The following is a 10,943-nucleotide window of genomic DNA, read 5'->3' as shown; positions in this document are numbered from 1 at the left end:
TAGGGATACAGTATAGTTACATTCATTGTTGGGATCTTGTACCTCTACATGACAAGTCTTGATTCTCATTTTTTTCCCCTTACCCCTGCCCTCCCTTCACCCCCTCCTCCCCTCCCCATCTATAAACATTTTATTTTCATCATCTCACATTTTTTTCTTTTCCCTTTTTACCCTTCCCCTACCCATCCCACCTTCCCTACACCTTTAGCTCCTTTCTTCCAATTTCTAAATGTCAGTAATCTTATTAGGATCTAATGTATTATTGCAGAGTATTCACACCAGGGAAACTATTTGGTATTTACACATGTGTGACTTATTTATTTCACTTAGGTGTATATCTTCAATATGTATCCATTTTCCTATGAATGAATCTATTCTCTCGCTCTTTATGGCTGAGTAATATTCCATTTTATAGAAAAACCACAACTTCTTTATCCAGTTTCCAACGGATGGGCAAATGGGCTGTTTCCAAGATTTAGCTATTACAAACTGTGCCGCTATAAACATGGGTGCGCATACTTCTCTGTGATATGATTCTTTTAGTTCTTTTGGAAAGATACCCAGCAGAGGGATGGCTGGGTCAAATGGAACCTCCAGTCCAAGCTCTTTCAGGTTTCTCCATATTGATTTCCATAGTGGTTGCACCAGTCTGCACTCCCACCAACAATGGAGAAGGGTTCCCTTCTCCCCACAACCCCGCCAACATTTGTTATTGTGTGATTTCTTGATAGCAGCCATTCTTTGTGGGGAGAAGTTCAAATCTTGCTTGGGCAACTTAATGAAACCCTGTCTCAAAATTAAAAAAAAAAAAAAAAGAGTTGGGGACGTTAAGTAGCTCAGTGAGAAGGTCCTAAGTTCAATTCCCAGTACCAAAAAAGCTTTTATTGTGCTTTTTTTTTTTTTTTTTTTAAGGTTTATACTTGATTTCCTTTATTTTCTTTTCTGTCTTTTTCTCCTTCTCTCTCACCCTTCCTACCTTTCTCTCTCCCTCCTTTTTTTACTTTACTGGAGATTGAACCCATAAACTTGGAATCCTCCTGCCTCAGCTTCCCAGGTAGCTGAGGTTACAGGGTGTGTCTCTGCATTAGTCACGCTTTTGTCCCTGAGATAAAACATGCTATTGTGCAGCTCAGTGTGTTTGGGCTCACAGTTTCAGTGGGTTCAGCCCATAGTTGGCTGGCTCCATGACAGGCAGCATGGCAGCAGGGCCTGGCAGAGGACAGCTGCTCACCCTGCACTGACGAGGAGGCAGATCGAGAGAAGGGAGGACAAGGGACGGAGTGCGCCCTTTCGGTTAGTCACTTGCCCCCAGCCCGTGCCAGGCAGGCCCCTCTGCCACACAGGAGCTGGTGGACCCACTGAGGAGTGCAGCGCCCTGTGTAGTCTCTTGCCGGGGGAGTCCACCTCCAAGCATGTGAGGCGGCATTTCCTGATGTCATTCGATGCAGATGAGACTCATTCTTGCCCGCCCTTGTGACAAGTCCCCTTCCCAGTCCCGTTCCCCGTGGCTATGTCCTAGTCTCTGGTGTCTATGGTGTGGCATTCAGAGGTAAGTCAGTGTAAACAGATCACTTTTGCTTCCACCCTGTGTCCCCATCCCCACATTAACTCCTGTCTTCTTTTTTGTTATGGTTTGAGTTTAGTTGTATTGTTATGTTTGGTTTTCATGTATTGGTTGTTTATTCAACATCAAATTGTTCCCAGCCTTGAATCTTTAGACCTTTTTGGTTGTGACTCTTGAGGTGTTCTGTCAGTTTCATCATTGGGCTTGCTGCCCAGGGACCTGTCTGTGTCACCTACTCCAGAGTGAATTCCCAGCTGTCAGATTTCTGTACTGAAGCCTCCCTGACCTTCTGATATTTGAGGCCTGGGAGAGGTCACTGGGGTTGGCTGAGGTCACGAGAAGGAGGCTGTCAAGAAGGTATTAGTGGCCTTTAAAAAAAGAGTCCCTGGGCTGGGGATTTAGCCCAGTCGTTTCTCCACCTGCCTCGCAAGCACAAGGCAAGCACAAGGCCCCGAGTTCGATGCCCAATACCAAAAAAAAAAAAGTCCCAGGAAAGTCATTATCTCCCTTTTCTTCTTGTCAGCCCCAACCTCTGCCCTTCCTCTCTTCCATGAGGAGATGGGGGAGAGGAGAGTGGTCTGCATGCTGGAAAGAAACCCTGAATCACTGGGCTGCCCTGCTGGCCTCTGATCTCGGAAGTCTAACCTCAGAACTGGGAGTAGTGTCCAGCAGTAAGCCTGGTGGTGGCTTTCTGGATGGCAGCCTGAGGGATGGAGACACTTGTCCCCCTGAAGTTTCGCCACCTGTGTTCCTGCATCTCGGTTCCTGCATTCTCTTCTGGCAAAATGCTTCCTCTGCACTTTGCTTTGCAGTGGCCTTGGGGCTGGGCATGGTGGTGCACACTTGTAACCGCAGCTGTTTGGGAGGCCATGGCAGGAGGACTGAAAGGTTTTGTAGTCCCGGGGATCTAATCCAGGCATGCACCACCCTAGCCCTTTTATGTTTTATTTTGAGGATAAGATCTTACAAAATTTCCCAAGCTGGCTTAAAGCTTGGGTCCTCCTGCCTCAGCCTCCCTAGTAGCTGGAATAATAGGTGTGTACCATCATGCCCGGCCCTGATATATTCCTTTTTAAATGAATCCTCATTTCTGTGGAATCCATGGAAGGAGATGAAAGCAGATGGGCTCCTGCCATCACCTAGAGATCTATAATTTTTTCTTTTAAAACTTTTCACCTGTAGTCCCAATGATCTGGGAGGGTGAGGCAGGAGGATGGTAAATTTAAGCCCAGCCTGCTTGGGCAGTGTGGGAACTTAGCAGGACCTTGTCTCAAAAACTACAGAAGAAGATAGGGGTGATCAGTGTGAAGGCCCTGCCTTCAGTCCCAGCACTGTTTGCTGTGGAGATGTAGTTAACTATTTCACATAAGGCTTGGTCCGTGCTGGGCAAATGTCTTCTCGCTGAGCTGCATCCCAGGCCTCATGGTTCGTTCTCATCGGAAGTTAATGAGGCTTAAGCTGTGTCTCCCTAACTTGGTCCTTTCAAGGCCTGGGGGACCCCGGGCAGTGTGTTCACGTGGTCGAGTTCCAAGGTGGACACTAAACAGCCTTCCCTGCTCTTTCTTCCTGCCAGCCACCACATGACATGAGCATGATTGAACTCTGGTCCCTCCCAGACACAAACACACACAGGCTTGCATTGAGTTCAGGAACTCGGGCCCTAACTGAAAAACTGATTCTGAAACTTTGACGCAGCTACAAACCACCAGTGCATCTTTATCTTTGGTGGCGCTGGGAATCAAGCCCAGGACCTTGTGCAGCCAGTGCATTTTTTTATTATTGTTTTATTTTTCATGGTGCCTCAGTGCCACACACAGGCAAGCATGCAACCACTCAGCCCCTTGTACCTCTGTTTAGACCCAGTTATTTATCTGTGTTCCTGTGGGCCCTGAAAATTTGCCTAGAGATACCTGGCAGTGTCACTGCTGTGGCCTTCACCCGGAAGATGATTTGGAACAGAAACAGCTTCCCTTAAACATCTGCACCAGTGTCCCGAGCTCCTCACATCCACTCTGCTTTACCACAGAGACGGATGCCAGTTTATGGGAATGTGTCCTTCTTCAAACCTCTTCTCAGTAATTCCTGCATCTACCCGCCAGAAAACGGGAAAATTCTCCATTTTGCACCACTGGTGATTGAGCTCAGGGCTTCACATGTTAGGCCAGCACTTCACCACTCAGCTCTATCCCCAGCCATTTTTTATTTTATTTTACTTTGAGACAGAGTTCTTTTTAGTTGCCTGGGCTGGTCTTCAACTTGTGCTTCTCCTGCCTCAGCCTCCTGAGTAGCTGGGATTACAGGACTGTGCCACCCTGCCAAGCTGTCTCTCTCTCAGAAAACATTACCAGTTTTCTGTAGTTGCCAGGACAAACCACATGGGTTGATTTTACCTGCAGTCTCTCCTTGCTTCTTGATGGTGATCAGTACCCAAGACCAGACTTAGCTCACTGTTCTGATTTGCTTTGTGTCCACATGGGACTGGAAGGGTGAGCACAGGTGACAGAAGTCTGCATTCCTTGTTCTTTTCCCTGGAGCTCAATGCCTGATGTTCCTTGGGGGAGTCGTTTCTCCATGTGGCCTTGAGATGTGTTTGTATACTCCCTCATCAGGGCTGTGTCATTCCTAATCCCTAAACCGCTGCAGACAGGCAGTTTCCCTGTTCTGCAGGTCAGCTTGCAGTAGCATTCTGATGGCATTGACGTGAGGGAACTGGTGATTTTGTTTACTTGCAGCTGAGGGATTTGTACAGTAGATTCAACCCAAGAAGGAAGCAGCTATTTGTTCTTGTTCCCAGATTTATAAATGAGAATCAGCCACTTGATGAGTGAAAGAGATTTTCTCTCAAAAATACAGTAAGACATACAAAAACAAATTGACCTTGGGTCAGGGATGGAGCTCAGTGGCACTGCGCCTGCCTGACAAGTACAAGGTCCTGAGTTCGAATGATTCCCAGTACCGGAAAAAAAACCAAATTAACCTTTTGTGATTCTTTTACATTTAATTGTTTCATCTATGTGGGATGTTGAAATATTTCTCAAACTTCAGTAGTCAGGGATGATTAGGGAACCTGTCCACTGGTTGCATTTGGCTTTATAGTTGCTGTCTAATGAAGAAAAACATTAATATAATCTACTGAAATGTTCTCTCAGGTGAAACTCTTACTTTACAGAAACGTTTCTCTTTTTGTTTTTAGGTTGGCGTTGCAAACGATATGGTCACCGGACAGGTGACAAAGAATGCCCTTTCTTTATCAAAGGCAACCAGAAGTTAGAACAGTTCAGAGTGGTAAGTAAACTCAAAGTGCCAGTTCACATTTCTCAGAGTGGGTGAGCAGGCACCCTACAAGTATGCTCTCTGCTCCCGAAGACTTGGCAGGGGCCAGGGGTGGAGCTCAGCGGTATGACATGGAGCCTGCCTGGCAAGTGCAAGGTCCTGAGTTCGATCCCCGCTACTGGGGGAAATAAAATCAGCATTTGCCAAAGACTCTTGTGTGATGTGAACTTCCACACTGTGATGCATTTGTGTGTCAGCTCTAACAGGAAACTGCAGATTGAACTTTTTGCGTATACCTCGGAACGGTGATGCTTCTCCTACAGCAGTCATTGTGATCTTATTTATTAATAAACAGTCTTGTTTCATAATTAAAATCAGGGGCTTCCTTTCTCACTTTTATCTAGAGATCGGCATCCCCCAGTGTTAGGGAGAACTGTGTGTGTGCTTCCTGTTGATGGGGGCGAACCTGTTGCCTTCTTACCTTCAGAGTCCCTCCTGGAGAACACAGCTCAGTGCCCACTTCTGCCCTGGGGCCTGTGCTTCGCAGTGACCGTCCCAGGTTTTCAGCATATGTCACAATGAGTCTACAGACTTCAAACTTTTAAGACTTTTCAAATTTTGTGTTTTCATTTTAACCTGAAAATAAAAATTCTGGACCTAGCAGAATGAAGGTGAAATGTTAGTTTTCACAGATGGTATTAAATATCTATTGTTGATAAATCTCAAAAACCTTAACATAATTTTTTTTTTTTTTTGCGGAGTACCAGCGATTGAACTCAGGCCCTTGCACTTGCAAGGCAGGCAGAGGAACCACTAAGCTAAATCCCTGGCCCAGCAGAATCAATTTTTAAGTTGGTGATCTAACTACTACAAATTTTGCCATATGGATATAAAGCCATACATAAAAAACTATTAAAGGCCTAACTTTAACAATTATATATTGACTTGATTAAGAAAAGATAAAGTAATATAAGAAACAATATTTTAGTATATGTGCTGCTGAAGTGAGTACAAGAAACAACATTTTAGCATAACAACATACTGTAATTTGGAAAGTTTTTAGATTTTAGAGATTGTTTTAGAAGAATGTGTAATGTTATGGGAAAATGTTCATAAAGGGAAAAGCAGTATGAATTATATTTTTCATAAAGTATGAACAGTGATTAGGGGAAATACATGAAATGGTTTTTTGTTTTTTGAGACAAGGTCTTACTGTGCAGTTCAGGCTGGCCTTGAGCTCACTATATGGCCTAGGATCATGGCAATCCTCCTGCCTCAGACTCCTGAGTGGTGGGATTATAGGCATGCATCACCATGCCCTACCATATTCTAAATGTTAATAATAATTATCGTGGTGGAAAAATATTAGATTTTAAAATTTTTAATATTTTGGTGATGCCTAAAATTTCTACCAAAAAAAATGTACTTTTTTTGGGGGGGTACTGGGGATCGAAGCAGGTCCTTGTGAGACAGGCAGCGGAACTACTGAGCTAAACCCCTGGCCCTTAAAAAACATGTACTTTTTAAAAAGGTACTTTAGATACTTGCCATTTCCCCTTCATAAAAAGCCACTTTTAAGTCATAACACATTTGTCTTATTAAAGAAAATGGGAACCTCACAGTAGGGTTTTCACCACTAGGCCCACTCCACCTCCCTCCCCGGAGTGGGGTCAGGTAGGGCGGTGTGCGTATTCTCAGACTTACTTGGATGTAAGTATATGTAACATGAACATATGGATGAGTCAGTCTTACATATCACACTGCAACTCAACTCATTTGCTTCACTTAATATTATCTCTTGATCCTCTCTCCACACAGACCAGAGGGAATGTCCTCAGTAATCCTCAACTTGACTGCTGTCTTACTCCAGCGCCCTGCCACTGCTTATGCAGTTATTTCCTCAGGAAGAATATTTACTTAATCCCTGAATTTGTCTAGCTGGAAAATGCTTTTTGTAGCCTTAATGAGTTGATGGGACTCTTAAGAAAATGAGTAGAGCATGTTAAACATAAAGTTACATCAAGCAATAAAAAAGACCCATTTGTTTTGGTGACATGCATTTCTTACTTAACTAGCAATCTGTGAAACCTAACCAAACTATACCCTTGTCTGACCCTAAAGGCACATGAAGATCCCATGTATGACATCATTCGAGAGAATAAAAGGCACGAGAAGGACGTGAGGTGAGGTCCTGAAGGTGGTAATACCCGCTTAGACTTGCACTGTAGGGTTTGGAACAAACATTCTGACGTAAGGGAGTAGTTTGGAACCACGGGCTGGAGCTGTGAGTGCTGGGGTAGCCAGAGCAGGGACACACAGCCAGTGTCCTCCACGGGGTCGGGTCCAGGGGCGGGCATGGCCGGGTATTACTGGTGCCCTCGGAGTTTGCATTGGCCACCATTGTTTGGCATCTACTTGCAGTGTACAGTTTACTCCTTCAGGTGAGTTAGTTTATCTTCTCCAGTATCATCAGGACTCTGAACTTTTTTGTGTTGCTAGTAGGGCCTCTGTGTGCTAGGCAAGCTCTCTGCCACTGAGCCACTTCCCCAGCCCTGATTTTTTTGAGACAAGGTCAGCTATGTTGCCAAGGTTGGTCTGGAACTCATGGGTTCAAGGGTTCCTCCTACCTCAGCTGCCTTCCAGGAGCTGGGGTTATAGGAGTTTTCTGTTAAAATGTATTCTTCGGTGTGATTAAGTGGATGTAACAAACCAGGACTTGTGTCACAATGTTTGCTCGGAATTGCAGCTCTTCAGCAGGGAGATAACTGTGAGCTTGGGTAGTGAAGGCCTCAGTCTGCATCTGCTAGAAGTCAGTGATGTAGAGGCTCTGGGAACACGCAGAAGTATTAGTATTAGTGAAAACCAGTGCTGTGTTTAGCGAGGTCATTACAATACCTGCTTAGTACTTATTTATTTGAGAAAACTGTCTTGAGCTGAAACTCAGGTCCTCTGCCTGATCTTACACGCTTAGGATCCAGCAACTGAAACAGCTCCTGGCCGACTCCACCTCAGACGACGACGGGAGCAGCTCTGGATCCTCAGAGTGCAGAGAGAAGCACAAGAAGAAGAGGAAGAAGGAGAAGCACAAGAAAAAGAAGAAGGAAAAGAAAAAGAAGAAGAAGCGGAAGCAGAAGTCTTCCAAGTCAAGTGAGAGTTCAGACTCAGAATGAGGCAGATGCCTTGTTGAGTACCTCGAAAGCCCAGCCCCGTGGCCTGGAAGGGGGGACACGTGGCGAGCCGCAGGGCCAGTGGGCATTGCGTCTTTGAAGGACGCCGTGCAGTTTCCCAGCTCCAGGCCTCACTGATGTGGAATGGGAGAGCTCCTTGAGCATCCAAGAAGCCTGTGACCTCTTTGTAGTCTCCATGGCAGCAGGACCAGGGGTGGCCTTGTGGGCCTGGCTGGCGTGTGCCCTTCTCATGGGGTGGCTCAGCCCCATGGCTTCAGGCTTGGCGCTCTGTGGTGTTGAGGATATAAAAGCTTGTGATTTATTTTTCAAATGTAGTTGTTTATTTATGAAGAGTCCAGGCACTTGGTCCAGATGTAAAAGCTGAGGACAGTTGGGTCATGAAAACTCACACTGCTTCCTTTTACCCAGCTCCTTCCCCAAGGGCTGCCAGTGCCACCAGTGTGCGGTCACCCTTCTGACTCATCTCTTGTCACACAGACAGGGAGGGCTTTTCACACAGCTGCTGCACAGGTCCATGTGACCCTTGTGTGAAAACGCCATCCTCACATGGAGTGCACATGGGGCTGTGCTGCTGTGTGCCCTGACATGATTCACTGGTCTGGGGACAGATGATTGGCAGCAATGAAGCCTCACATGCCTACACTGCTTCGTCCTCTACGGAACGGAAAGGGTATGTTACCAAAACCCTGCAGTGGGTCCTCTTCTCTTGTGAGCCATGACAGCACGAGGCAAAGTAAAGACTAAAGACAGTAAATGAGACTTAGAGAAGGAGCTGAGCTTTGGGCCTGATCAGTGCTGCTCTGGGCAGCAGAGGAAGACACCCCAAGCTTGCCACTATTTATTGGGTTCATAGGGAGTAACATGCCTCAGAGGGTGGTGATAACCCTAAATTGACCAGGATCTTATAATCAGAGAAAGCATCAGATGACTAGGAGGGGGGCCATATTCCTGTGACCATGAGGATGTCATGCTGATGATCTTGTTGATTAGGATGGTAAGATGAGCAAAGACAGGCCAGGGATTCCTGAGTTCAATCCCTGGTACCGCAAAAACAAAACAGAAAAGACAACAAAAAACAAAAGCAGGGCCAGGGATTTAGGTCATTGGTTTCTGCCACTTGCCCTGTGGGGGGCGGGGGGAAGCAAAGATGCTCTTAAAACATGTGGATGAGTTAAGCGATAAGGAATTTGTCTCTCCCCAGGTGAAACCTTTCTACTTGGTTCTCAAGGAACCAGGATGTCTTCAGCTGATGTAATCTTATCCTTGAGCATCACAGCATCACAGGACCGTTGAGGTCTCAGCAGTGACTGGAGACAAAAGTGGAGTTATGTTTTGGCATGCCATAGCTCAACAAGGGTGCGGGCTCTTCCCCAGTCATCCGGCAGCTCGGTGTTGGTTCTGAGGCTGGCTAAGACAGGCCTGTGGCTTTACCACTTGCGCTGAATTAGGTTTCCCTCCTCCCCTTAGGCCAATGGTTCTCTGTTGGGGAAAGGGTTAAAAGTGGTGAGAGTGAAATGCAGGAGTTTGCTGAAATGACTTTGGCTGCTGCCTTTCTGCAGAGATCCTGGCTCTGTTATGTAGACAGCCTGGAGTGCTCGGTGCGGGTAAGAAAGTGTGCTCCGTGTCAGGCAGACCCAAGACACTGCTCTAAGACATGCAGGCCTGTTGGCACCAAGGCACTTTTGTGTGAGCGCAGGGCTTAAGAAACTAACAAATGGAGCTGGGGATGTAGCTCAGTGGCACCACACCTGCCTCTTAAGGTCAAGGTCTTGAGTTTTTAATCCCCGGTAGCAAAAAAAAGGGAAGAAAAAGAAACTAACAAATGACCTGGGATGTAGCTCAGCAACATAGCATCTGCCTGGCAAGCGCAGAGTCCTGAATTCCATCCCCAGTACCAAATAAACCCAAACCACAAAACTTAACAAACTGGGCACAAGCTGGGTGTTGGTGTTTTCTCACCCACCTGCCGAAGGCTCTGTCTCAGAAAAGACCCTCCCCATCATATGTGTCCTTTGTGATACTGAAGTTAGATTCCTCTCATCTGATTGTCCGGGGTTTTCCCTGGATGTATGTATGCATTGCCCACGTGTATTTAGATAATTGTAAGATTTTCTGTCATTCATTCTGTTTATGTGATGGATTATTGATTTGTGTATCTTGAATCATCCTTGCAAATGAAGCCAATTTGAACCTTTTCTTCCTGTTTCACATTATCTATTGTACATTTTGATCCTTATTTGCACTTTCAGTTTCTCACACCCGAAAAACTATTCATTATTTACATGTGTACCACAGAAGAGTATCACCTCAATGTGCATCCACATAGCTATGGCTGTCTCTAATTTCTCATTCTTTGTGGCTGAGTAGTACTCCATTTTATATAAGAAAACATTAACTTTTTTTTATTTTTTGGTACTGGGGATCAAACTCAGGACCTCGTTCTTTCGAGGCAGGCAGTGAAACCACTGAGCTAAATCCCCCACCCTGAAACCACATTTTCTTTATCCAGTATCCAGTTGATGGGCATTTAGACTGTTTCCAAGATTTACCTATTATAAACTGTGCTGCTATAAACACGGCTGCGCGTATATCACTGTGGTATGATTCTTTTAATTCTTTGGGGAACATACCCAGCAGGGGACTAGTTGGGTCAAATGAGACCTCCAGCCCTAGTTGTTCTCCATATTGATTTCCACAGTGGTTGCACCAGTCTTCACTCCCATCAGCAGTGGAGAAGTTCTCCTTTCTCCCCACAGCCCTGCCAACATTTGTCATGGGTTGATTTCTTGATAGCAGCCATTCTTTCTAGGGTGAGGTAGAATCTCAGTGTTGTTTTCATCTGCATCTCTTGAATGACTAGTGATGTTGAGCATTTTTTCATGTTTATTTGCCATTTCTACTTCTTTAAGAAATGTCTG

At 45.6% G+C, this 10,943-nt stretch overlaps 1 protein-coding gene across 1 annotated transcript in view; it reads left to right on the top strand.

The window, feature by feature from the left end:
* The window catches only part of Rp9 (RP9 pre-mRNA splicing factor), a 13,259-nt gene extending 3,452 nt beyond the window's left edge, over positions 1–9,807 (top strand). The window contains exons 4-6 of the mRNA XM_019205836.2: positions 4,758–4,849; positions 6,959–7,020; positions 7,809–9,807. Of these exons, the coding sequence (XP_019061381.1) occupies positions 4,758–4,849; positions 6,959–7,020; positions 7,809–8,007 (353 nt within the window). The 3' untranslated portion in view covers positions 8,008–9,807. The remainder of the gene's footprint in view (positions 1–4,757; positions 4,850–6,958; positions 7,021–7,808) is intronic.
* The last annotated feature ends 1,136 nt before the right edge of the window (positions 9,808–10,943 follow it).

The sequence above is a fragment of the Fukomys damarensis genome, unplaced genomic scaffold, assembly GCF_012274545.1.
Source record: "Fukomys damarensis isolate Sample0158 unplaced genomic scaffold, DMR_v1.0_HiC HiC_scaffold_7, whole genome shotgun sequence".
Lineage (NCBI taxonomy): Eukaryota > Metazoa > Chordata > Mammalia > Rodentia > Bathyergidae > Fukomys > Fukomys damarensis.
Note: the sequence above shows the minus strand (reverse complement) of the source record. Positions and strands in the feature narration are given on the sequence as shown.